This window comes from Amblyomma mixtum, chromosome 3 (assembly GCF_055824585.1).
Source record: "Amblyomma mixtum isolate Tamu chromosome 3, ASM5582458v1, whole genome shotgun sequence".
In the NCBI taxonomy this organism is placed as follows: Eukaryota; Metazoa; Arthropoda; class Arachnida; order Ixodida; family Ixodidae; genus Amblyomma; species Amblyomma mixtum.
In genome coordinates, this window is record NC_143014.1 from 135485280 (window position 1) to 135512621 (window position 27342).

At 44.1% G+C, this 27342-nt stretch overlaps 1 protein-coding gene across 4 annotated transcripts; it reads left to right on the plus strand.

The window, feature by feature from the left end:
- Positions 1-220: 220 nt before the first annotated feature.
- On the plus strand, positions 221-26919 carry LOC149352032 (acyl-CoA-binding domain-containing protein 6-like). Of its 4 annotated transcripts, none has more exons than XM_089581268.1 (9): positions 221-628; positions 3832-3896; positions 6424-6520; positions 10163-10219; positions 12365-12481; positions 16018-16107; positions 17055-17115; positions 19046-19076; positions 26713-26919. In XM_089581268.1, exons 1-9 carry the CDS (start codon positions 485-487, stop codon positions 26741-26743), a joined length of 693 nt encoding a protein of 230 aa, XP_089437394.1. In that variant the 5' UTR covers positions 221-484; the 3' UTR covers positions 26744-26919. The 4 variants fall into 4 exon arrangements, with proteins under 4 accessions (XP_089437394.1, XP_089437392.1, XP_089437393.1 ...); XM_089581266.1 differs by lacking the exon at positions 26713-26919 and adding an exon at positions 19166-26696; XM_089581267.1 differs by lacking the exon at positions 17055-17115.
- The last annotated feature ends 423 nt before the right edge of the window (positions 26920-27342 follow it).

The following is a 27342-nucleotide window of genomic DNA, read 5'->3' on the forward strand; positions in this document are numbered from 1 at the left end:
CATTGCGGATTGACTTGACTACGATGATCTTGACAACATTCGATATGAGAGCGCTGATGCATCAAGAATAATAAATTTTTAACTACCCAAAAGTTTAAATTATTTTGTATTTTTTATATTAAATATTAGTTACAAACATGTTTGTGGAGTTATGTTAGTGTTTTTGAGGAGCCGGTTCCGAAAGCATACTAGCCAAAAGCGTATTCTGGTGTATCCAACTTGTGCCAGATAGTGGTTTTGAAAAGTCTACCACGTCGAGGATCACGCTAGTTGTTGACAGAAACAGCGCGTGCGGTCTGTTTCACGAGGAAGGGTTCCATTTCTTTATATGCCTGAAGCAGGAAGAATATACTTTTATTGTTAATCAGTTTTAGCCGTTTATTTGCTCTACAATTGGCATGTGAACTTGCTTCGTTTTAAGCAACGCAACACTGATTAATATAGCTGGAGCGCTGTGTGAAATATTATATTGACTTCAAAAGCCATGGCTCAGGGCGATCGTGCGAATGACCTTAATACGTGGGACAAGCAGAAGGACCTCTTTTCGAGGGCGGCGGAGCACATTCAGGCCAATGCCGGGAATTTGGCTACCGATCAGCTGCTCTACCTCTATGCGAGATACAAACAGGTGCGTGTGGATAATAGTCTGGAATTAGCAGAGCCTTTAATCAGTACATGTTTCTTTCCTCTCTCATTCCTGTTAATGAAGGAATGCAGCGTGTTTGTATGCATGCCACAGCCGTGCTGCACACACGCCCGCTTAACCTACAGGTGCTTCGGTGTTAAGTACTAGAATGAGAGCTGTAATGTGCTGTCTGTTGAAGAGTTCCAGATAGGTATTTGCCATGGACAGTTCAAGCTATGAAGAAATATTTGTGAACCTGTTTCGATTTTTTAGCGACTGGTCTTGTTTTCTCCTGTTAAGCTTGCGAACTTGCTTATATTGACGGTGTTTCCAGAAAGAGCGCATCGCGTTTTTCTGTTGAGAAGTAGCTCGGCCACTTACGTCCGCACGCTCGGAACTGATTATCCATGTAATCGTTTTCCGCCTTTCCCCGCCAGGTGCTGTTGCCTGTCCACTTGGCATCGTCGCCTTCATACTGAATTATTGGTTTATGGTTTATGGGGTTTAACATCTCAAAGCGATTCAGACTATAGGGACTCATACTCTGTGAAAGAGACAAAATGTCCGTAGGCGGTAATGCCGTTTCACACATATCCGCGTCGGCACATGCACACTGTATCGGTACCTTTTGCTTGTACTGTATTTTTTATTACTGTTCAAACTTTTTTTTTTGCACAAAATTTAGGTGCAACTGTGTTTAGTAGTGTTTAATTATGTAATGATAGAATTAAGGTCACTGTTGAATGTTGCAGGAGGAGGCTGTGTGCATGAGCATGCATGGCCTTCATATTGTATGAAAGAGGCAAAATGTTGGTATTTCAATATCCTAGCTAGTGCTGTGATCTCCCGTTATGAAGGGTCGAGCCACAGAATCATCGACATAAGTTGGCACAGCTCAATTTAACCAGTTTGTAGCAGAGCACCTGTTCTCCACGTCTTTTAGTTTAATGTAATCGAGGCAGTTGCTGCCACTGGTCCAGTTGCCTTGACTCGCTTTTCCACAGGCAGCCACCTCAACTACACAACGGTTTATATTACTGACACTTAGTACATCTAGACAGGCTGAAGTTTCCTGTGCTGATGTGCGTGCGTGATGCCTCGCACTGCACAAGAGTCTGATAATGTTCCAAAAGGAGATGTGTACATAAGCATGCATGTCCTTCATACTGTATGGAAGACGCGAAACGTTGATAGCTGATTGTACTGCTTTCGATGGAGGCGAAATGCTAGCGGCCTGTTTACCCTGTGATATCTGTGCACGTTAAAGAACCCCAGGTGGTTGAAATTGTCCGGAGCCTTCCACCACTACGGCGTCTCTCATAGCCCGAGTCACTTTGGGACATTAAATCCCATAAAACCATAACCAAAAACCATCAAACATCTTCGTGTTAGCTGTCCATGAAGGGCACATTGTATTGTACCGTGTGCCTGAACAGGGGGGCCTGCATTTTGTACTTCAATTTTTTTTATTTTTCATGCACATAATTTAGGTGCAGCTTGAATGCTTGAATTAAGGTTGCTGTTGAATTCATCGTTTACCAGCTGCAATAAAACGCTGCACCTAGTACTGCGGGAGTTTAATACCCACCGTTCTTCCTTATTTGTATGTCAAAAATATATGGTGATGTCTGCACTAAATTACTGTCACTTTGACAGCATGATAGAATGGTTTCATTTTGTCTGCAAAGGGAAAGGCCTTTGGGAAGGATTGTTAACTCTGTTTTAATAAGCAGTTGCTACGATTATGAAAACAGTAAGGGCAGAAATCACACATTGGCCCAGTACCTTTTCATGTTAACAAGTTGCAGTAAAAATTTAGTCAACAAAATGGGAATTACTGTGAAGCTATTTACTGCAGAGAAAAAGCTTGATTAAGTGTGAATAAATTTTCTGTTGAAATGTAATAGATACATGAATTTTTTAGTTAGTACTGCTGTTGTAATGATCAAAGCTGAACATGGTTAAATATAATAAATGTGACCGAAAGTAATGGCACTTTAAGAATGTATCTCTCTTGACTTTAGGTAGATAAGAAGTGTGGGTTCTTATTTTACTTATCCCATTCTCTTTGCTTGGTATTACTTGTACATATGCATTTTACCTCCTCCTCCTATGCACAGTATGATGACATCTTTAATATGTGGGAGTAATCGTGCTATTCTTTTTCTAACTCCCATCAGTAATCTATTTGTCAAATTTCTTTTTTCAGATGAATTCAGGTTAAATTTTTATTTCTTTATGCACTGAATTATGGGCGGTGTTCTTGCCGTACATAATTTTGATAGCATCCTTTATGACTTGCAGCATGTAAGGCTTTGTTTTCACACCTTGCTGGAAATCAGTTGTGTGCTAAAACCAGTGCTTATTAAATGCCATGCATTAAACAGAAAGTGTTAGTGTTGGGTACGAAACCATTTACTAGGTTTCATTTCAGCTTTTGAAGTCTGTTGCTAATTGCTGTTCTTTGTGCCTCTTTGTGCCTCTGTGCACAAAGAATGTAAATTAATTTGCACAAGAAGCACCTAAAGTGATGGTTAAAACACACGGACAAAACTGTTATTGAAGTTTTTAGCAATCAGGAGACATTAATGCACGCTGTGCTTTGAGCTGTGCTGTTTAATTTTAGCATTAGAGCTGTCTGTGGTCCCTGTCTTTAGTGCTTGCATTTGCCAAGAAAGATGACCTGACTCAGATATGTTAAAATTTAAAATTTAGTTTTGACAGCGCATCATTGTTCACATGTTTCACAGTTTTGTACCCATGAAAAAAAAAAAGAAACTACAGCTCCTTGTGAAATTTCCAGAATTCGTGGAGGGTGGGTACAAGGCTGTCATGCAGTTGGGAATAGTCAGTACAGTGCAATGAGGTATAGCCTCAGTAGTTTGCCAACTGGTAGGTGGGAACTGGTGTAACTATAAAATTATGTATCTTCAAAATTATGCCCCAGTTGCTTCTTGTGCAAATGAATTTACATTCTTTGTGCACAGAACTTACATTTCAATACAGATGCTTTGTGTTCTTGTTTTGTGTGTGTGTGCATGTATGCGTGTGAAATGAATGTAATAAAAAAGACATTTATTTCTGGTTTTCCGTAACAATAGCAAAGAGGCACCTGTCCACATGCTTAGAAAATTCTGTTGTGCTTCATTTTTACTACTCTAACAAGTGTGCCTTCTGATGTAATGTGTGTCCATTTCTTCTTGCAGGCTCATGACGGACCCTGCAAGTCATCAAGGCCAGCGTTCTATGATCCAAAGGGTCGCCAGAAATGGTAACTGACTGAGAATATGTTTATGGATTCTGGTTTTAGAATCTTTAAATGACCTTTGAGGATTTGCGTTTTAAATTTTAGTGTGTTAGTAATGTGGCTGCCTCTCTCTCTCTCTCCCTCTTTCTCCCTCTTTTTTTTATTAATCCTTAGCTCTTACTTAGCATTTTAACATGGGAAAACAAGTTTATTCTGCTTGGTCATGAACATCAGATTACAGACTCCATTGAATAGTGTACCATACACCTAATGCAGTGTGCATCAGCTGCAGAATTTAGCATTTCAGAATTGAAAGGCTATCAATTGTGCATCGTGCTTCCAACTTCACGTGTGATAGAATGCGGTAGTACATTCAAAGCTTGTTCCTGCTTTCATGGCGAATCGTGTGTCAGCAGATAGCTGAAGGCATGATTGTTTTCTCCTGTTGTATTGGAATTTTCATCTGGATGATTTTAGTGCATTTAACAGGCTAAGCTGTACTCACAGTCTTGAAAGTCAACTGGTTTGGTGATGCATCTAAGCTCCAAAATAAGCTGTGGTTGCACAGTGCTGTACGAAAATTCTGGGATAGTTCTATTTTACAATGTAATTAGTCTGATAGGCAAGATTTGTCTTTTGTTTGTTGCTGTAGTGACCAGTGAAAGCATTTTTATAAGCCAGAATAAAGACTAAATTTTTGCTTGTGCTGTAAGTTTGGTCGACTTGAGGGGAATTTCACCAGCTGAATGCTTGTGCTACTGAGCCTTCCGTATAAAACACGTATGTCATTGTACAACATTTGCGATTAGTGTGTTGTGTGTTAGCGATAACTGTGGTCATTAATCTCTTTTCATTTATGCCTCAAAGGGCCCTTAAAGCTTCTCTGGGTGGAAATTTATTTTATTCAGTACTGCCAACTCGACCAGTGATTGTAACAGAAATTTGACTTTACTCATGTGTTTCCAAGGATGCATGAAGGGAATCTGCTGTTACAAAAACTTTTATAAAGGGCATGGTGATATCATAGCCACAGACATTTCAATCGAGCAGTTTCATTACACTTTTCACGTTGGTACATACCATCTTTCTAAACAGTTTCTCTCGCATATTGACGACTAGCCTCGGCGAATAACATTCCTCATTTTGATGGGAGGCATGAACGTGTGTCAGAAGTCTACATCATGCACCTTGCCTGCACTTAGGCAGGTGTACATCTGCACCTGTACCTGGAGGCAGTAGATCTTAGTAAAGCATCATAGATTGTGCTGCTCTGAAATGTGGATTAATTATTACAAGAGCAAAGTTGGAGAGCATAATGGCTGCAATCAGCAGGTTCAGAATAGCACTATATTGTGTCTTTCTGCACTGGTTATGTAGCACTGAGCATGCAAGAAAGCCATGGAAAAAAAAAGTTAAAGGGGCTCTGAAACACCTTCGAAGGAGAGTATGTCAACTTGCTCAATCACTGCACTGTGTTGTCATGAAAACCTGAGCCAAATAATACGCTTCTACATGCAGCAGAGAACCCATAATCACGCGCTAAAGTTGGCGAGCCCTTCCTGGCGACTTTTTCATGCTCACACCCTTCTCTGGCGCTCGCACATGCACATACAAGTGGAGAGGTGGCTATTTGTAAGTTTCTTTCAGACGTCAGGTAGCTACCGCGGCCACGGCCAATAAGCATGCAGCTCCTCCAGTGGGTCAGGAAGCTCCGCCCCCGGATGTGGGGCCGGCGGAGGAGGAGCACCGACCTTCCAGCCTGCAAAAAATGACGAGAGGAGAGGGAAAGGCGTGAAGGCGCTGAAATACAAAATTTGACTACAGATGACTCAGCTTCTACAAAGCGCATTAAAAAAAAATTCTTGCTGGACAATATTTGTGAAGCGGGTACACCACAACTTTATTAGACCCCTTTTCAGAGCCCCTTTAAGGAATGAGTGAGCAAAATGAAAGAACCACAACGTAATAGCAGAAATTCAGACTAGGACGTGAAGGTGGAACGCTTGCCTCTTCATGCCTCAGTGAGAATGCTTGGGCTTTTGTTGTGCAAGCTGTACCACTGTAGATCACGGGTAAAAAAAAAAAAAGTAAGAAGATTGCTTAGTCTGAAAGAGAGCACAGCAAAGCGAAAGAGGGCTTTGGTAGAGAAGGCATGTCAGAACTGCCATCATGCAAGTCTGTATTAGGGAAGTCATGTTAACGAACTTTTTGAAGTTGAGCCTTGCATATGTTGAAAACTCAGCTGTGTGCTACTGTATGTGGATCATTTGTTACTGTAGGCCGTTGCTTTCTGCAGCAACCATATTTGCTCCTCTGCACACTAATGTGTTTGCTGCTTTTGTATAGACCTTGGCAGCCATAAGAGCATTGTCAAAGTTATAGTCTTGCTCCAAGTGTAGTAATCATCTTTATAGCAGGGAAGAAAGCTAGTTGCTTATGTTTGCAGTGGGACAAAAAAATTATACTTCTGTTTCATTTCCTAACTGTACCGAAACATTTTACACGCATTGCAATTCATAGCTGTCGAAATTAATGTGTCTCTTGTTGGCAGGGATGCCTGGAGACAGTTGGGTGATATGAGTGCTACCACAGCGATGGATGAATATGTGAAATTCGTCTGTGAGCTCTTCCCTGATTGGAGCCCTGAGGTAGGGGGATTTTATCTCACCAAGTCTGCTCCATTGCACTGAGTTGCCTTGGCAGCTACATTTTTATGTTCTACTTACTCTTCTTTGCCGTAATTATAGTTATGACAAATGTGGGCTTTTAGTGATTATATGCATAAAGAGTGGAACATTGCGGGCCAGAGGACCTCAGCTAAGGCCTTCCTGCCTTTCTCTGTTAATTAAAATCTCTTTCAGTAAACTTTTGAGCACATCATTCAAATTTGGACTTAAATGCACCTCGGTGTTGGAGCAAAAGGGTCAGGCTGTTGCTGCTTCCATTATACATTTAACTGGAATAAACTTCTTTTGAGTTCTTTGCTTGTTTGCATTGTGTGTCCGTGCTATTTTATTCTGCAGAATCGAAGCTTGTTGGGTGAGTTGGTTGTTCATCCTGGGCACTTAATTAGCATGAAACTAGAACAGGACAAGACAAAACACACAGCAACACAAGCGCTGCTCTCTGCTGAAATTCAGCTGTGTATAAACATGCGCTCTTTTTTTTGATAGTGCGAAGGATGCCTCGCTTACCTGCTCCCTGTGCATGCCAGGAACAGGTAGCTGCCTCAGTGATTTCCCTAACCTGATCTTTGTGACGGGTGCTAACATCACTGCACTTTACCCATATATGCCAAAACGTCAAAAATTTGAAAAAATTGAAATATTTTTCGATATAAAATGTTTATTTCACTGTTAAATTCAGAATCGTTCTGTTGTGGGTGGAAATATTTTTCTGAACACCAACTTTTGAGCCATCCTACAATTTAGGATAATAGGCAAATTCACTACCTGTTACATGCGGTAAAGCTTCAAACATTTGACTTCGGCTTTAAAATCCTTTCCTCATGACGATGCGTAAAAGTAATTTGTTTTTCTTCAGCATTATGGTGTAGTTGATGGGTTCAAATTAAAAAAATGGCACCCAAAGAAGACTGGCAGGTCTCTCTGAACACGCACAATGCGCAAAACTGAACGCACACATCCAGCACAGGAATAGTTTAGGCCCTCTTGAACCTACGCTAGTGGGCGCAAGCTTTTGCACAATAAACTCTTAGAGTTATTGCTCAAAAAATGGTGTCCTACATGTAGGACGCTCTATATTGGGATGTAGACAGCGAGACAGCGTCACTGCAGTAAAATGTTCCTTTAATGGAAAGCAACCTAAGCAAAGTTCACATCTAAATATTCACATCTAAAGCAACCTCAGCAATGTACACATCTTGTTTTTCAAGCTCTTGCAGTACATCAAGCAATTTGAAGTGTGTGAAATATGCATTATAATGTAATGGACAGTTCTCAAGCCAGAGAGAATACAGGGTCTGTTCTGAAAGTTGTAGGACTGGTTTTTTCCTGGGTGAACGGGCGGACGAGAGGCGGTCTGCGTGTGCAGGATCGTTGAAGGGGGATATTAGGAATGCTGGGGAAAATCGGCAGTCGGCTCTCGGCCGTTGAAGAGAGCAGGTCGGTTGTACTGTGAACCCCTATCGAAACGTCTCGTCATGCAGAATCATGGAACGTTTACTGGATCAGCGATACGCGATCAAATTTTGTGTAAATGTTGGTAAAACGGGCAAAGAGACTCACGACATGATTAAGGAGGCCTACGGTGACGCTTCCATGGGTAGATCAGGTGTTTTTTGAGTGGCACAAGCTGTTCCGAGAAGGTAAGGAAAGAGTGAAAGACGACGACCGCTTCGGACGCCCTTCGACCAGCAAGACCAACGAAAATGGGTAGCAAGTGAAACATTTACTGAACAGTGATCGTAGGATGAGTATCAGTATAATTGCTGATGACTTGAGCATTCCTGTATCCGAAGCTTTTGATATCGTGACAGAAAACTTAACCATGAGGAAAGTGTGCGCGAAGTTGATGCCGGGAGTGTTTTCAGAGGAGTAAAAGGCCAACCGGAAAGCGATCTGCCAGGATCTTCTTCATCATATGAATGAGGACCCCGATTTCTTGCCCAGCACAAGGCGGCAACGCTGCCTGAGCCCACCTACAGCCCGACTTGGCCCCACCACTCTTTTTTCTATTCCCGAGAATAAAATCGACGCTCAAGGGGAAACATCACGGATCGGTAGAAGTGGTTCAATAGGCCGTGACGAGGGAGCTAAACAGCATTCCGGTCCAGGCGTTCCTGGAGGCGTAGGAAAACTGGAAAACTCATAGGCAGCAGCGTGTAGGTGCGGAAGGGTGCTACCTTGAAAAATTCTTATTGTTTGTACTGTTCTCAAATAAATTTTAAGTAAAAAAATGAGTCCTACTACTTTCGGAACAGACCCTGTAATTAGCAGTTAAGTTGTGATCATTTTTGTGAAAAAACATGTTTTAACAAAAAAGAAACAACTCGGCACCAGTCGTATCATTTTGTTTGACTTCACTGTTGGTCTTTGTGATGCAGAGATTTGGCCTACTACGGCAATTGTTCGTGCAGTTCACTTCACTGCGCTTTTTTTTTTTACCATTTCCGACAGATTTTTGCAGGCTTAAAAATAGGCTGTCAGTGTCTGGAGAATGTGCCGAAAATAATGCTATTGGTGTCAGTTGAATCATTTGATTACTACGCTGTATTTAGTGGTCAACAGAAATTTGAAGGAGCCCTTAAACATCTTTCTCAATCATGGGAAACACTTTGGAATCAGCAAGACACGTTATTAGTGACATTGTTCCGGGAGGATTTTTTTCTAAGTGCATTGCAGAAATTAAATGTACAGTATTTAGCTTTTCCAATTTCTGTCGTGTCAAATTCCTCTCCTCCATTTTTCCTCGACTCATGCCTGCAGGGGCAACTCTGTCTGCCAAGGCCATGCCCTATCGCCATTGCCCATGCAGCCCTTTTGTGTAACATGTGGATATCGGTGGTGCATAACAGTTTCAGAATATAACTTTTATCAGTATTTTGTCGCATGAAACACTTCAGGTCTCATTTTTAGTGTTCCTGCTGAAGGAATTAGGCTGCGCAGACTGCGCAGCCTTGCAGTGGCTTTACATTTCTGTCTTCCACCCAAGAAAAATTTAGAAGAAACGTGCACAGCCGACATGGAATAGGACTTATGGCATTCTAGTGTATGGACTAGCACTTCACTGAGTTATGAGGTTTTCAAGGCCTACAACAACTCAAAAGAACTGGTAGGGTATGCAGAGCATATGGCTCATGTCATACATTGGGGAAGCCTGTTTAAATGGTACTGGCAGCTAGGTAAATGTGCCACAAGTATACAAGAGAGGTGTGCACTATAGCTGCCATGTGTCGAGGAAGTGCCTGCAGTGCCAGCATCATAGTCATGGAAGGTGAGGGCTCTTACATGGCTGTAAAGTATCTCGGGAACATATTATGAAAGATGGTGAACTCATGACTGAATTCAGTGGCACTAAGAAGAGAACAGTGACTCATGTGAAGCTCTCAATGGGCACATTATGCTAAAAAGTAGTGCGTCATTTAATAAATTGTTTTAGTATACACGGTTGTGTTTTTGTTACAGTGTATAGTCATGCATGTACAGTGTGCATCTTCAAAAATTTTGTGCCTGCTCTTGCCAGTCAGGCAGACAAAAAGTTTCTTCATAGTTTAGTATGTTGACTTCTGGTTGTGCCTGATTACCAATTGCAAGCTATGTGGCATGCAGGAAATGAAGAGCAGCGGAAGATCCATGCTGGGAGCTGTGGTTAGCCGGCCTTGCGCAGTAAGTCTTAGTAGTCCTCCTGTGCATTGCGTGGCTGTTACATTTTCTACAGCTCTTGTGCAATATGATATTTTTTTTTTCGAAAATATATTTGGACTGTGAAGCCCTGTGACTCTACTGTTCAGTTTCGCCGCTACTTTTTGGGCCACGGAGGACAAATGCTCTGAGCTATAGTAAAGACTAGATGTACATATTTCAGCTGTGTAGATGCATGTCACTATTCCATTTGATGGATTCTTTACTTTTCTTTGCACAGTTACTCTTGAGAAGAAAGAACTGCAGGAGCCTGTGCTCATAGTTGATAAAACGAAACTGTTGTAAACTCGTGTTTGCTTTGGTGTTCTGATGTAGTGGTATAGTGCCCGTGAAAAGGCTTGTTAACTATTGATGGTACTTTAAAGCCGAAGGTTTCTCTTTAGGGGTAATTTTTGTTGCTGCCACTCATTAATGATGTCTGTAGCATCTGTCTACAGAAGTTAGGGACAGTTTCAATGGGTTGAGGGGCAGAGGCACAAGGGTAGGCAAAATGTTTTATATTTTTTCTAGTTAATTGATTAGCACCACCAGCTCACATCTCGTCACATGTAAAACCTATTTACTGCCAATTTTTCTTATCGTACAAAGTGTGACATATGTGCAACTAAACATGAAGTTGCTGTGTAACTTTTTCCATTGACCGCAGTGGTGGCCTAGTGGTTGAGCATCCGCCTCACATGCGCGAGGTGCGGGGTTTGATCCCTAGTGCCGCCGGGTACCCACCGGTGATGCAATGGATACAAGCTTTCCCTGGGCTGGTGCTCGGCTTAACCAGGGTGAAATGCTTGGGAAATGGGTCTTAGACCCCACCTTGAGCAAACAAAAATACCTTTTGCACCATAAAAATTCATTGTCAACATCATCATCAACTTTTTCCATTCCCTTCAGCATGTCTGCCGTGGTGCTGAAGGGTTTGCAGTACCATTCTATTTCTCACAAATTTACATTCACTTCCGGATTTATGCCAAGATAAGGTAAGCATTGAAAAGAAGAAAAAAATGAGTCAGGTTATCTGAGGCATCATCATTATCAGCCAAGTGAATTCCACCGCAGCACAAAGACTTTTTCCCAATGATTTCCATTTATTCCTGTTTACACCAGGCACAGCAGTGTTAATACAGAACACTTGCTGAGCTTGTCACTCCATCTGACACTCGACTACTCTCAGTCCTGCTTTCCCTTAAAGTAACATGTGTATAGGCAGCGTACATTCTACTGCTTTCATAATTATCTTTTATTGCTAAAGCAATAGTGCTAGCACTTTTCTGCCGTCGGTGGAGGTCGTTCCTTCGCTCTGGCGCAGCTGCGGTGCACGACCACGTGACAGCGTGACGTCACGACCAGAGGAGAGCAGGGGCCCCAACTCGTCTCCTCGGCCGTAGTCGTTCCTTCGCTCGGCGCGGCGGCTACAACGTGACGGCCTCCTCGGCCCGCCGCGTGAGGGCGCTCGCTAGGAGAGGATAAACGGGGCGCCGCAGGCGCATCCACTTAGTCATGTCTGAGGAGTTGTACAAGGCGTCGCTCCAGCGACGTGCTGAGCGCAAACGCCGGCGCCGTGCCGAGGAGACAGATGAAGAAAGGCAAGAGCGGTTGGCTAAGCAACGCGCCTATGCCGCAGAATGGCGAACCCGGCGGCGTTCTATAAGTTCAGTGAGCGAGAGTAGTTTCATGGACTCTCTGAATGCCGAAGAATCGTCTATGAGTAGTGCAGAGCGATATCCTCTCCAACCAAAGAGGATATCGCTCCCAATGGGGTAGCCCAATGGGGTAGCAGTCTAGACTTGGTGATGTATATATAGACATTCGGACGACTATGTGATTACCAGTGTTCAGACCAAGAGTCACTACTTTACGGACCACCAAAGCGTGTTCATTGGAATAAACAAACAGTAGAAACCATGTTGTGTCCAGAGTAAATCCTTTACTTGCACAAAAGGCGAAGCCATGCCAAACCACCAGCAGAGCCAAGCGCAACCGGGGAGCTATTGCTTTCGCAATCACTCAGGCTTAACCAGAGCTAAGCCACAGCTAATATTGCTTTTTTATTACAGCTGCTTAGAGTTAGAGTGGCTGTATCATTCTGAAATTGCTACCTGGGGTTTCATGCAGGAGCCTGGCGTTGCCCCTGAGAAGAAGGATGCATTTGACTGGGCAAAGGAAGGCTGCCTGGAGAGGCTTGTGGAGTGCCTTAACGACAAAGCTCTGGTACACAAACGTGATGAACAGGTGAGAGCTGATGTGCAGGCATTCATGGCTTGTGTGTTGTGTCCAGTGTGCTCACGCTCAAAACAATCTGCTTTTTTCTTTTTCTTTTTGCTGCAGTTCAACTGACAATTAATTGAGCTGGGTTACTGAGCTTTTTTCTTATCATGACAAAGCTAATTCTCAGCAGTGTCGTCCGGGGATCCATTTCTTGCCATTGAATTTAACCTTGTAATTGCCTTTCTTGAAAACTAACTTGTTTCACATTTTGCTGCGTTCATTTGTGGAGATATAAACAAGGAATGACAGTCGCACAGAAAGAACAGAAAGTCACAAAGAAAGGACATCCAGTGCTTATTATTGCAGCAACTATATGAGTTTAGACCTCCTTGTCGAGTTTTAATGCGATAGCATTTAGGTTATCTCCTAAATGCAAAAATTTCCGGCTTCTCTGTCACAAATAACCTGATTGGCTGAGAGAGGTCACATGACCTTGTGACGTCATCACAACCTGCCACCATGGCAGGTGGCAGTTAAATTAATAATTGGTCAAGGGAGGTCACATGACCTTGCAACATCATAACAACCTAGCCACCATAGCATGTGGCAACCTGCTCACCGTGGTGGGCGAGTTGCCATGAGCTGTATGAGTGCTCAAGAAGAGCAACCCAGGTCTCAAGCCCCACTGGTGGCTGTGTTGGAAACAGCCACCTACCGGGGCAGAGACGCATCGCTTAACCGCTGCACAACTGCGCCAGGAGTGGTATGGGGACTCCCCGCGATCTATGAATTCAATTGAGAGGATCATGATGTCATCAGCGCCACTTGACCACCAGTGGACCAGTCATAGGGCACTGCCAAATTTTAAAATCTGAGGACCCCCAAAATTTAGAAGTTGACTTACCCCCCTTTAAATTCCCAAGGATCGCCAAAATTTTGCAAGTGGACCCAACCCAGAAAATGGATGAAGTTGGATTAGTGGGAATGGGTGGATTGAGGTGGATTAGTGGATTGGATTGGTATAATCTAATATGGTAATCCAATGGAAAGTACTGGAACATTCTAGAGCAAGGAACCCCAACAGCCTTCAGCATATGCCAAGGCCCGCCCCCCCCCCTGTGCTGCGGACGGCACCAATGCTGACGGCACGAAACTGAGCAGCAAGCTAAGAAGAGCTAGCACTCCGAAATTAACTAACAAACCAGGTACTGTGGCTGGCCCCCACCGCAAGAAGTTTACCAGAAAGGGGGGACAAGCCGGTGTGGGTGCTCACGGAGCCCACAAAAGCAGTCCACAGAACCCAGTTTGAGAATGTGATGACTCATGCATACCATGTAGGGGCAATGGAACTGGTTAAAACTATAGTTTTGGCAGGAAAATTGCAAGAACATTAGACACTCATTGTGTAGACATAGCTCACAACTTAAATGTCATCAAATTTTCTTTTTAAGTGTTTTTTCTTCCTTTTTTTTGTCACCTTGAAAAAGTGTTATATACCAGCAGATTAGTGTGTGTGAGCATGTAGCATACAGGTCAGATCAGTCTTCACAAATTCGGACAGCTGCAGTTTAACACTGCAGTGCAAATTCAGCACTCATGTACTGATGTGGAAAGCAAAAGGACCAGGCAAAGGCTGAAGTTTTGGAAGTCATTTGGGCCTCTGTTAACAGCAGCACTGACTGCATATAGTTTGTGGGTTGCCAGTTAAAGACTGCTGGTCTGTGCAGTGATTTTTTTTCTCTATTTTCTGACTTCCCTCTACAAGTGTATTTAAAATCTTATCATAACCTGTTAGTTCTGAGGACAGAATGGCACATTTATGCCATTTTCTCTGGTGCACTAAGTGTGCCTCTAGTCGGATTGGAAAGCGAAGTTGTGATGCATGTTTTGTCAATTAATGCAGCGTCCTGCATGACTGGTGCCAGTATGCACTTTGTCACGCGGGCTGTTAATTTAATGCCCTGCATTTCTTGTATAACATATACCAGAGTGTATGCTTTTCTATACACTGATTTCTTGTAGCAGCTAGGTTCTCTTAAGAAGGACAGAGAAGAACTATCAGCAGTTGTAAACTAAGGAAGGTAGACAGGGGTATTGATGCAAGCAGCCTGCACCAGTGGTCACCATATACTATTGAACTGTACTGCAGTTTCATGTACTCTCCTCCACTCGCACTTCACTGAAAGATGTGGGTTCAATCCCGGCTGCGGCGGTCGCGTTTCGATTGAGGTGAAATGCTAAAGGCCCATGTACTGTGCGATGTCAGTGCACATTAAAGAACCCCAAATGGTTGAAATTATCTGTAGCCCTTCACTACGGCATTAGTCACTTTGGGATGTTAAACCCCATAAAACCATAAAAACTCACTCTTGAATCTTCAGGTGGGTTGCCCTCTCAGTCAGTCTTCTCACAGTGAATACAGTGGTGAGCTGGTGCAGGCAGTGGGCTGTGAAGAAGTAGCCGCAGCCTCTACTGATTGGGATGCCTTAGCTCAAGTGTATCTGTAGATAGTGCAGAAATCAGTGCGCTGTGGCAGCCTTAGCATTGCATGTGCGTATAATTAGAGTCAGTCTCACTTCATGCTTAAACAGAACCTGTCTGAAAATGATTCAGCTGCCCTTTAAAATTTAGTTTGAAGTACACTTTACTGAACACTATTTTGTTCTGTTAAACTAAGAAGTCTGCTGTATAAATTGAAGCACTGTCACGTATTAATTATTTTTAGCTTGTTCTTGGCAGGAGCTACTAGAAAGACTGATTGTGTTGCAAGACTTGCTTTGCATGATAAAACAAGTGCTGTTCACCCATGTGCTCCAGTGCACCAGTATGTTTAGACAACAGTTCGGGGGCAGTTTGGAGAGACTTACATGGCATTATCAGAAAAGAAGGGGTGGGGTTAAATTGCATTTTAGTATATAGATATGTGTGGGAGGATGGGTTAAAGGACACTAAATCAGTTGATGTTTTGAGGTGTCTGCTTTCCAAGCTGACCATCCACCATTTCTTGAAACGGCATGCATTTGTGCTGGCATTTGTGCTGGCATTTGTGCAGTTGTGCAGTCTTCCTTTGTGCTGCTGTGGTACCGCTGTCACGTGGGCACCGCAAAGGCCTTTGAGAATCAGGTCCTTATGTTCAAAGGCGCAAGAGTGCAGCTACATGGCATAAATGTTGCACCTTTGCTGCTACGGGCCTTGGAGGCGAAGGCGCCCATCCGAGACCTTTGGAGCCCAAAGGCGTGGCCTTTGAGAACCTGCGATCTCAGTGCTTTCCAATGTCAAAAAGTAAAAGCAAAATACCGTGAAAAACACCTTATAAATATTAGAAAGGTTTGTCTGGTTTTGCTTTCTGGACGGGTGTTTATAATTTATGCTCAGATTTCTAGACAGTAAAATTGTTACAGCAATGCAGAGTGCCCCTGATGGCCAAGGCAAAACACAAGACCTGCTACTTAGTACATGTTATGGATTTCAAGTCAAGAAACAGGGTTGAGATCGTGTATCACACAAGCAGTTTTACCAGTTTCCAGTTGGCTAAGAACTTAACGTGAGATAAACTGCAGGGTATGAGCCTGCTGCACTGGGCCTGTGACCGTGGCTACCTGGAGGTTGTCAAGTTGCTTTTGGACAGGGGTGCCGATCCTGAGGCCAAGGCAAGTTGCTCCATTTTTTCGAGGTCATAGCATAGCGGAACTGAGACCTTGGTTTGTACCAAGCGTGTCCAGGAAGCCTGTATTTTAGAAAGTTTGCACTTCCATATGTGATATACGCTAAGCTACAGTAGAACCCCTCTATTGTAAAGTGACCCGGACCAGCAAAAATCTTAACTATATCAGGGTCTTTACTAATATCAGTTGGTGGCGTCATGGCTCTGAGGATGTTCTCGGGTAATTAATTGGCTACTTACTAAACACAGTGCTGGTTTATAAAAGAAACACTCACAAATATCTCCCATCCTGCTTTTATTGCCCCTTTATGGAATGATTATTTATTTTCAGTTATCACATTTCACATTATGTTTTCAGTTGTTTTTGTCTTGAGAAGCACCGCATTTGCACAAATGCAATGCGGCTATGAATATAACGCGAGTTTGTTGTCATGTGAAAAAAAAGTTTTGCGTCAACACTGCGTCATTTTTCGCAGCCTCAGCGTTGTTTAAGAATCAATAGTTGAACGCGCGACACAGTCGCGCCTCTGTTTCTTGCCGCCACTTCCCTGCGATTCGCGCTGCCGTGCTGCGAATGTTCGCCCCTTTTCTTCCTTACCCTACTCTTCACTGCATTTTTACTGTCTCTCCTTTCTCAGTGACCCGCGCCTCCTCCTTTCTGCGTTCATAGCCAGCTTTAATTTTTTTTTTTTGTGCGCGCCGTGAGCTTTGCCTCACGGCCCGAAGGACCTTAAGAAGTTGGCTTGTCCTGACAACTTCCTGCTAGGTAGTGAAGCTATCTCAAAGGCCGCCGTTTTATCGTCTGTGTCATGCGTTTACCTCCGAATGCCGGCCTCGCGCGTGCCGCGTTCCGGCACCCACACCGTCTATAGTGAGAATGAGAAAGCATTAAGGTGACGATCATGCTGCTTGCTTCTCATGCACTCTCCACAGAAACAAAACTATGCCATGGGAGACCTATATGAGCAGCACTGTACCAGATCCAGTGGCGCGGGTAGGCTTTGAGGGTTTTCTTTCTTTCGTGCATCTTTCAACGTGTTTTTTCTTGTCCCTTGTGGCCTGGAAGTGTTTGCGGGTTCTAATAGATAAGAATTGTGTTGGATTAAGGCAGTCGCTTTGAAAACAGCACGGGAGCGCACACGTGTGCTGCTCGCTCCATGAGCACTGCCCCCTCACCTCCATGGCTCTAGCAAAGTGAAATGGGAACTCTGCAAAGGCAAACCTGCGTCTCAATGTCATCTATGCCTGCATCTGCGATTGAGACAGCCGATGGGGTGCCCTTTTTTATCTGCAGTCATATCGCTTCGCTCGTTTCAGTGCAGCGCGCTGTACCTCGCCAAAATTGATGCCATTTTAATTGAGTGCGGAAGTTAACATAGGAGGGAGACTTATGCACCATTTAATAAATTTGTCCAGCCAGAGAGGTTGCAGCGAGATAGTAATCGTACTGCTCATCATCATCTGTCACGAATATTATTCTAAATATGAACTGCGCCCGCTACAAGTTAGCTGCATGTACGACCATTTTATCATATGATGCTGCAGTGCATGCCGGCTCTAATGTCATATCTTGAGCGCACAGTGAAGAAAAAGGGAGACGCAAAATGAAAAAAGGGCCCTGAGATTGCTATTGCTATGGAAGAGCTTGACATTAGGGCGAGATGGAGCGCGTTGCATTGAAACTAGCCAAACAACATGCCTGCAGATAAGAAAAGGCCTGCCATCAGCTGTCTCGATTCCAGATGCCACCTGTAGATGGCACTGCATTGCAGTTTTGTTTTGCTCCGGTGTCGGCCGTGAGGAGTATGTAAAACACCTTTTTTCCTTCAATCATACGGTCAATGACCCACTCGTTCACACTCACAATGCTAGCAATCTGCTGCATTAAAACTTTTCTATACAGCTAGCTGTGCATTTTAAAATCAGATAGCACTACCATATAATGTTTTTGCTGCAGCAATTGGGCATGACGTGTTGGGCATGAGTAATGAGTCACTGATTGATCACAGCAATTCTTTCAGCACAGAGGTTTGTTATGCCTAATGAAGCCTTATGGGGTGAAAGTTTTTCTTCTGTCTTGATTTTTCTCAAAGATATCACTTTCGCACCACTCGAAAGGGCTCAACGTTCATGGCCGCACAGCTGGATTATGCAATGTAACCGACCATTGACCCATGACACAGTAAACGTGTTAAAAACAATGCTGACCTATTCAAGAGAACTGCTTACAGTTCTGAAGTAGTGAAATGTTCATGCAATTTACTGCCATTTTTCAGCTAGAGCTGTAATTGGGAGCCTCTCTGAACTGTCGATGAAGCCGAATCCATAACAGTGGGTGGCACTTGGGCTATTTGCTTTGTCAAATTTAAATTTAGCTTAGAACAAATTTTTAATTTGCAAAAAAATTTGAACTAAATTCAAAAATAGGGTTAAATTTTAAACTTTCAAATGGTTTAATTTAATTTTTAAATTTAAATTAGCTTATACTTATAAGCAAATTACAAGCATAATTTTTGTTTTAAATTGAAATGCAGATTTAAGCCTTAATTTTAATCTGTATTGCAATTATGTTTAAAATTTTAAATGTTAAAGATTGGAATTTAATAACATTTCTAAATTCTAAATTTTTGGTAACAAAAATACGATAATATATATTTTTATATATGTATATGGTGCATGATAAAGGTTTCTCCCAATAATTTCCAATTAGCTGCATCCTGGCAGTCTTGGCTGCCCTTGTCCCCAGCAAAATATTGTGTCACATTTTACAGAGAAACTGATAATTCTGATGCAACTTCCTGAGGATTAAAGGCTGTTAATTCACATAGCAGTTCCATGTTACCTTGGTAACCTGGCAGCTGTTATTTCTGCAGCACCAAAAGCTTCTAGTAATTTTATCATTCACTGTTTTCGTTGCTTTTCAGGATGCAGAAGGCCAGACACCTTTGCATTATGGTAAGTTGTTCTTGAAACATTGTTGTACTCCTTGCACATTCCTTGCTGTTTGCAAGGCACAGCATGTACCATTTTTTTTTTCCCACCAGGCCAGGTCTTGCAGGGACAGGGAAAACAAGAGTGAGCGAGCGTGCACACGCCCCCACACACGCATGCAGGGTGTTTCGCCTAAGATTTTACACGATTTTTAAAAATAGGCTTTTTGAGTTAGAAGAGCACTTTTTCCGGCATAGCATTGTCAGTGGTGTAGTGCATCAGAATACAGCTAAGACGTGCTAGCTAGCAGGCTAGATAACTGATATTGAATAGTTAGCATTTTAACTATTACTGTTAGGCTCCTTAAATATTGAGAGGCGCGTAGCACACCGTAAGTAATATTCATATCAGTTTTTAGATTCTCAAAAACGCGGTTTACCTCGGCTCTGTGGCCCAACAAATTTTGGCTACGAGTTATGTGCTCTGGAGAGGTGCTTTGTCTGCAAGTTTCACAAAAGCACATGTATTTTGGTGCGATGTAGCCAGAATTTGTTGGGCCACAGTGCCTAGGGTAACAGTGTTTTCGAAATTCTCAAAACTGATACGGATATTACTTAGGATGGTGAAACACCCTGTATATCTGTATAGCATCATACACTTTATGCACTAGAGTGCGTCGAATCCCCTGTGCCCACCCTGCATGCTGAAGCTCTAGCATCTTTCTGCTGTGCTGCTTTTCTAAAAGAATGATATAAACCATGTGCATGTGGCGAACAGCTCTCAGACTTTGCACCTTGACATGGTACAGCAGTAGCTGTACCATGCCCTTGAAACCCATGAGAGCACCCAATTTAAGGCCACATAGAGTAGGCCTGTCTGGATCACACGACTGCGCAGGTCATGCTGTTGGAAATACTTGCCTGCACATTCTGATAGGTAAACTCAATTTTCAGTTACACTGTACTACAATGCTGGTGGCGATACCATTCACTGTGAATAAAATACTATGAGCAGCCGCTATCTCAAGGCATAACTTTGTGATGGGGTATGCTCGGTGCAAAAGTTATGCAAATATGCATTCACTGTGATCCATTGTTGGAAAACACCTAGCTTGTTTACAGAGCTAATGTCCTCTACTAGCCATCAAGCTCAACATACAGGATGAGGATCTTGGAGAAAATATCTCCCAGACCTGACAGCAATGGCTATACTGGTACCCCTGCCTTTCTCATAACTGTGCCCACTCTTAGGACCACCAGGATCCCATAACCAAAGGTCGCACATTCTTGAGAGCACCCCCCAACAAACATTTCCCTTATGGCGTAGGCCCACCTGGATGACATTCTGATTGAATGGCAGGAGAACGCTGGAGCTTTTACAATGTACTATGCTTGTGCCATTTACCCCACAAAAAGCCCCCTATAGACCTTATGCGAAATGCACTGCCATCTAGCGGTCGCCGTGCGCGATCCGCCATGTTGGAGGATAGCCGCCGGATTCACAGCACGTACTGGTGCACGCTCGTCGCGCGCGCTCGAGTTTCACCGTCCTCAGTATGCCTACATATTGCTTAGTGCCTTGCTGTACGCAGAAGGGTCACAAAGACGCCCAGGGAAAAAAGGCAAGAGCACTTGATTTGAGCGCATTTCTATTTTTGGACTGCGATCCCCGACACCGGCGACACAGCGACACAAATGTTGCAGTACCGTCGCTACATGTCGAGACGTCGCGAAACGCATTTCGTTATCGCTATTTAGCAAATGAAATTAGAAATAAGCTTTGTAGGCACGAAGAAAATATCACACAAAAGTAGTTTTTCTCCTGCGATTTCCCGTGAAATGCTGCGATTATCGGCCTCGCAAGAGAGTAATCGTGATCAGCTGTTCAGTGGTACGGGTCGCGCTTTGTGAGAACCGTCGCTCCTAGCGTTATCCACCGCAGCGGTTACACGCGTTAGTTTTAAGTGTGAATATTTGTTTCGACGGAAACACCAGCAAGGATCAAGTGCCCGTGGCACGGAACGTTTGTGCACTGCAAGTCAGTCAATCGTTTCTGTTAGACCAGGGAAAGGTGCCTTTTTCTGGAGCGACCGGTCTGGAGTGGAATTTTCTGGAGTGGAATCCTCCAAAAATCTCAGTGCACAACTGCTTGCTCGTCGTGGTAAAGCCATAGACACTGCGGCATTCACGGGCTATGTGTTTTTAACGGCGATAGTCCAAGAATGGTAAACAGTTGTGTAGTGGGGTCGTGTGAGGACCTAGGGCTCTATGTGCCCGGTAATAATAATAACGTGTTTTCTTTCTCTGTCTAGGGCACTAGGGCAAACTGGGGGCTCGGGGCGCTAGAGCACTAGGGCAAATAAACAAATGCTGTATGAACTTTTCAAGGAAAATGAAAAGCGTCGCATGTTGACAGGCCACTTTTTTCGACACTGCCAACATGAGCGTGAAGTTTACTATCGTTTGCTTTCGGTGTCGACGCAACACACAGAGAAAACTACCACAACAGCAGCAATTCAAGCGGCATGCCCGTTCGCAAAAAGTATCCAACCAAATAAAAACTGACTCAAACTAGACTGAAATGCGCACATTTTTAGCCGTAAACGAAAATTACACTTGCTTCGTACATTTCTTGGTGTTCAGCGTCGGCAAACTGACGTAGGACTCCGTGAAAAACTTGTATCTCCATACCCGGTGGCGTTCGGAAAGTGTTTTGGAGGCGTAGTAAGTGTCTGCGAAGTCGCTTGGAAACTTGGGCAGCAGAAACAGGTCGACTGACCATTCAGTCATGTTTACAGGCTCAAGTGACAGGAAATAAGATTTTCAAGCCAGCACAGCAGTAAGGAAGCTAACGCAGGGCACGCCTAAATCCAGAGAGCAGAGGCGGAACGAGCTTCAGTCATCCTCCAACATGGTGGATTTCTGCTGGTTCTTCTTTTCTCCGATAGATGGCAGCAGTTTTGCATAAGGTCTATATAGCTTTTGCCTTTGGCCAGCTACTGCACAATTTTAAATGTAACATGCTTGTGTGGTTCATTCAGAATCATCCTCAATTCATGTAGCTATCATTGGAAAGCTTACAGCAGACTTTTTCATTTTAACGAAAGCTTGCCTGCAGTGGTAAAAAATGTTTCCCTAAAAGCATTTGGCCTTACAGTTTACTTCTGCGCTTATTTACCAGTCCCAACTTTGTTATGCGTGACATGTGTTATTGCAGTATGGTGTTTTGCTTCATATGGAAAGTTGGACTTCAGTCCACGCTTCTGCTAATCGTGTCGTGTGCAATTGTAAATGCTGCACACAACGTGCATAAGTTTATAGGCTTGATGCCGTCTGTAGTGTGTCATCATATTTATACTATTTATTTACTTTCTGCTTTCATTTATTGTTGGAGCTGTGGTATGAATGACCACCAATGTTCCTTGCTTGGTGCCTTGCCCCAAGGAGCAGAGAAAAGTTGGACTTTCCTCTGCAGTACTCACTGTTTTATCGCGTTCCTACTTGGTACTCGCAGTAATACAGGACGTACTATGTCTGCCGCTGTGGACGAGGGTGGCACTGGTGAACACTCTGAAGGTTCGCTTACACTACACATAAATACCCCGAAAGCAGAAGATTGGACAGCTGTCGACATAGATCAGTTTGTAAAGCACTGGACGCGAAATTCGGAGGTCGTGGGTTCGGATCCCTCCGGTGGCATGTGGTTGTTTTTTCTTCTGCTTTTAATCTCCCATTGATGAAAACTACAAAGAAAGACATCCCCTGTGCTCCTTGGTTTCGGTGACTGTTAGCTTCCATCATTTATGTCATAACGAGCACCTCTTTCCGTTCCCTTGTCTTCTGAATATTTGCAATTAGTTAATTTAAGACAGAAGAAAGCTCTTACAAATTAATGGCGCTCAGCTTAGTAGATGACAGCAAGTCACCCAATTGCTCCTATTGTTTTTAAGCTCATCGCACAGCATGGCTGCTTGAAAATTTGTTTTGCCTGGCTTGTACGACGTTCCTGGAGTCCCTCTCAAGGACCTAATAGCAAATGTTGCACCCGAGCATCAGCAACAGGGTGCACAGCCAGGCACATTCCGTAGTTAGTTTGCTTGCTGGAAATATGGTCAGTCGTGCAGGAATCGACCTTGTCTCCTGTTCTATTGTAGAGACAGGATGTACAGAGAGCTGAAATTCGAAGGTAGAGTTTAAACAATGGTCTTGAGACAGCCCAGTATATATGCTGATGTTCGTGCAGGCAGTAGTCTATTCTCGGTGCAGAGGCTGGGGGAAAGTGAACAATGCCATTGCCTAGGGAACAGCACTTTCAGTTTATCCTTCTCTGAGAAGTGCTTGTTCATTTAATTTTTTTTTTTTACCTTTACAATTGTGCTTTCTGGGGAATCAGTGGCTTTTTGCCTTTTTTGTTTTGTTTGCTTTCCTTTTTTCTCAACTTCTTGTTAATCATGTGCTCCTGGTGGTAAGCATATTGGTTGTTATTTGACCCACAGCAATGACATTTATGTCCTTTCACCTGAATCTGTACAAAATATGAATTTGCATTATACTCATTGTCATACATAGCAGGCAGCGCTGCGGAGGCTGCGGAAGCAGTGCATCCGCAAAACCACATTACTCCGCCACATATCGTTCGTTCTTTTCGAAACTCCAGTGAGTGTATGGGCAAAAACAAAGAGTGGTATAAAACGATGTGGTTGCATTGAAAATGACGGTCCAAGCTGTGAGGCACTCAGTGTTCGGGCGCTTTGGCTATAATTTGCACTGTGTGTGGACTACTTTTTTGGGCACAGATTGAGTAGGAGCGATTTGCCCTACCAACCATGTATCATACCGCCACATGTAATTCTTTACTTCTCGAAGTCTCAATGAGTCGCAGGACGAAAATGTGGCAAGAGGTAAAACGAATTCCAGGGGGTGCCAGTCACAGCACTCAAGATTTCTCGCAACGAGATATGCTTGTGTTCACTTTGGTTGTATGGTGAATTACTTTTTGGGCGTGGACTTTTAGCCTGTGCGAACAGGCACGCTAGCTTTGTCAGCATTGCCTGCTATGTGTGAAATGGAAGTACAGTCTAACCCGGTTACAGCGAAGTCAGCAGGAATCGGAAATCGCTTTGCTATATCCACTATTTTGTTATATCTGGACTATGAAAAGAAAACAAAAGCAAATATCGGCAAATTAATTTATTGCTGCTGGAAGAACTGGTCCAGTGTTCCCTGAACACCTTTCGCGAGTGGGGACTTCAGGATCACGGCCTCCATGCCGTCCAACTGTGAACCAAAGTTCTGGTCGAACTCTGAACTCCTGAGGAACATGCGCAGAGTGTCATCTGCTGCGATGGCCGCTGCGGAGGTCACTGGCTTAGGGGCAACGCAATCGCTGTCGGAGGCACTATCCACCGTGGTCTCGTCTATGATGCTCCCAGCAACGTCATCAGTCGTCGTAGCAACAAGGTCGTCATCAGCGAAAAAGAAGTCCATGTGGCTCAGACCCGAGAGCACAAGGTCCAACCAGCTAGCGGACTCCCAGAGCTGCTCCAAGGAGGCGGCACCATCAGCTGTTGCAGCTATGTCTGCCCCGGGAGGCGCCGCACCCTACTTCGGGAAAAGCCGGCTTTCTCGAAGCAGTGGGCTATGGTCAAATGCTTCATGTCCCTCCAGGCTCCGCTTGTGAACAAAATCGCCTGCACCAAAGGGACTTTCATGTTGGCCACATTGTCGGCAGTGCGAGCATCGATGAGGAGGTGCTTGATCACTTGGTGCCAGTAGTGGACCTTGAAGTTGGCAAGAACCCCCTGATCCATAAGCTGCACCTTGGCGGTAGTATTTGGGGGAAGGAATGAAACCTCGACAGCGCTCGAAAGCACTCAAGTGTGCATTGACGTGATGCGCACTGAAGTTGTCAAGCAACATGAGCACCTTGTGTTTCCTTCGGACCATTTCTTTGTCGAAGTCAGCGAACCACTTGCCAAAAATGTCTTGCATCATCCATGCCTTCTTATCGCTTATGTACGTCACTGTCATAGACAGCATTTTGGTGAAGCCGCGTGGTTTCTTGGATTTGCCAATGACCAACAAGTCTCTCTTATCCGAACCATTTATGTTTGTGCAGATCAGCACAGTGATCTGGTTTTTGCTGTCCTTTCCGCCCACGCATTTGTCAGTCTTCGCTGCGAGTCTTCGTTGCCAGCAGTTGGAAAAACAGATCGGTTTCATCTGCGTTGCAGATATCCTTGTCGGAATACGCAAGAATCTGATCGCGGTGCTTGGCCATCCACTGCTGAAGCGAACCCTTGTCAAAGGATGCAGCCTCCCCGACAATGCTTTTACACGTGATGCTGTGCGTCTCCTTGAACCGCTGGAGCCACCCATTTCCTGGCTGGAAGCCTTCGTGACCGAGAGCGAAACTCAAGTCCTTGGCCTTCGCCAGCATGATCGGTCCACTGAGTGGAATGTTCTTCAATCGCATATTCAGGAACCACTTTTAGTGCGGCTTCAACATCGTCACCGTTTTTGATTATTGTTGAACGTTTGGACAGGGCGATTTCATACTTCTGTGTGATTTCGCTCTTTTTTATCTTTCGGCGCACTTCGTTTAGAATGGCGCGCTTCGTCTTCAAAGACAGAACCTTTCTCTTCCCTGTCGAGGTGCCGGGGCTCGCCAGACTCGACACAGCCAGACAAATTGAGTCGGTCCCGACAAAGGTGACAACTCAGTAGGTCCGTTGCCTTAACCAGAGAAGAAAGCGGTCACGGAATAGGAAAGAAGGGGAACAAGGCAGGAAGGTGAGTAACTCAAAGTACATACAAAGGCCACGAAAGCGGCGCAAAGGAGCACTTCCAACACGCACGGCTCTCCGATCCCTGCTTCAAGTGCCGAACCCACCTGAGAAAAATTCAAGAACTGCGATTGGCCCAGTCGGTTCCTTCTCTATGACGTCACCAACAACCCACCTCTTTTCCTTTTTTATTCTTCCGTGCGAGGCAGGCACGCCACTGGGGCGTCGAGCCAAGCGATGCAGTGAAGCCACCTTTTGTTTCGTGGGAGACCAGACGCTGCTGCGAAGGTTGCTGTCAGCCGAGTTCTGCTGTTATTTGCGCCCAAAAATTTGCCTTAAAGGTGTAAGAACGTTCCGATTGATAATTATTTTTGGGTTGGCACGAAATCTCTTTGCTATATTTGCTGACACGCTTTTATTGACCTTTTTAAAACTGGAGCAAACTTACATTGAAAATGCAAAAATGGGAACGAGAAATTGAAATCCCTTCATAATAACTGCTATTTTGCTCTAAATGGCTTTGCTATAACCGGGCTGGACTATAGGTATTTTCATTTGTATGCACTACAAAATGACTTATTCACTGATTGCTTCCATACCAGTAGCACTCAGCCTGGCTGCTGCTATTGTAGAGGCTTATGTACTGTGCGATGTCGGTGCATGTTAAAGAACCCCAGGTGGTCGAAATTTCGGGAGCCCTTCACTACGGCGTCCCTCATAGCCTGAGTCGCTTTAGGACATTAAACCGCCATAAACCATAAAGCTATGCTTTTTGAGCCCTCTAGGGTAGCAGGCACCATGCTTCATTAGTGCAAAGTTGTGTATTTTGCAATTTGTATCATGTGCACTCTTGACACAAAGTGTATGCCTTCGCAGCGGCATCATGTGGCCACCAGCAGGTGGCTGAACTTTTGCTCAAACGAGGTGCCAACAGGGATGTCAAGGATGCAGATGGCCAGACTCCTGCCCAAGTAGCACTTTCCCCTGACCTGGAGGCCCTACTCTCACCATCCTGACTCTTCAGGAACAGAAGCTTTCAGCACCTGCTGCTGTATTTATAAAGCGCTGGGTCCAACTTTGCAACATGTCATCTTGTAGACCTAAACAGTACTTCAAAGTAATCTTTGGGAATGCCATCTACCTCCAACTTAAGTCGTTTTGTAGTTTCGTTGTGAATACAGGTGAGGTCTACTGTCAAGCATATTCTTTACTGCTTTGCACCAGCTGTGATGGCTCGCTCGGTAGCTATGGTGTCCAGCTGTCGAGTGTGAATGCGTGGCTTTGATGCTGTCCAAAGTGACTGCATTTCATTAGAGGCAACATGCAAAAATGCCTTTCAAGATGTCAGTGCATGTTGATCTCAGGGTAGCCGAAATTAGTCCTTCTTTACGACATGCCTCCATAGCTACAGCAGGCAAAAAATCCAGCACTTTAATTTCCAACACTTGAACCGCTCATTGATGTGATTTCTTGGAAGATGATAATGAGAGCCTTAAAATTTAGGAC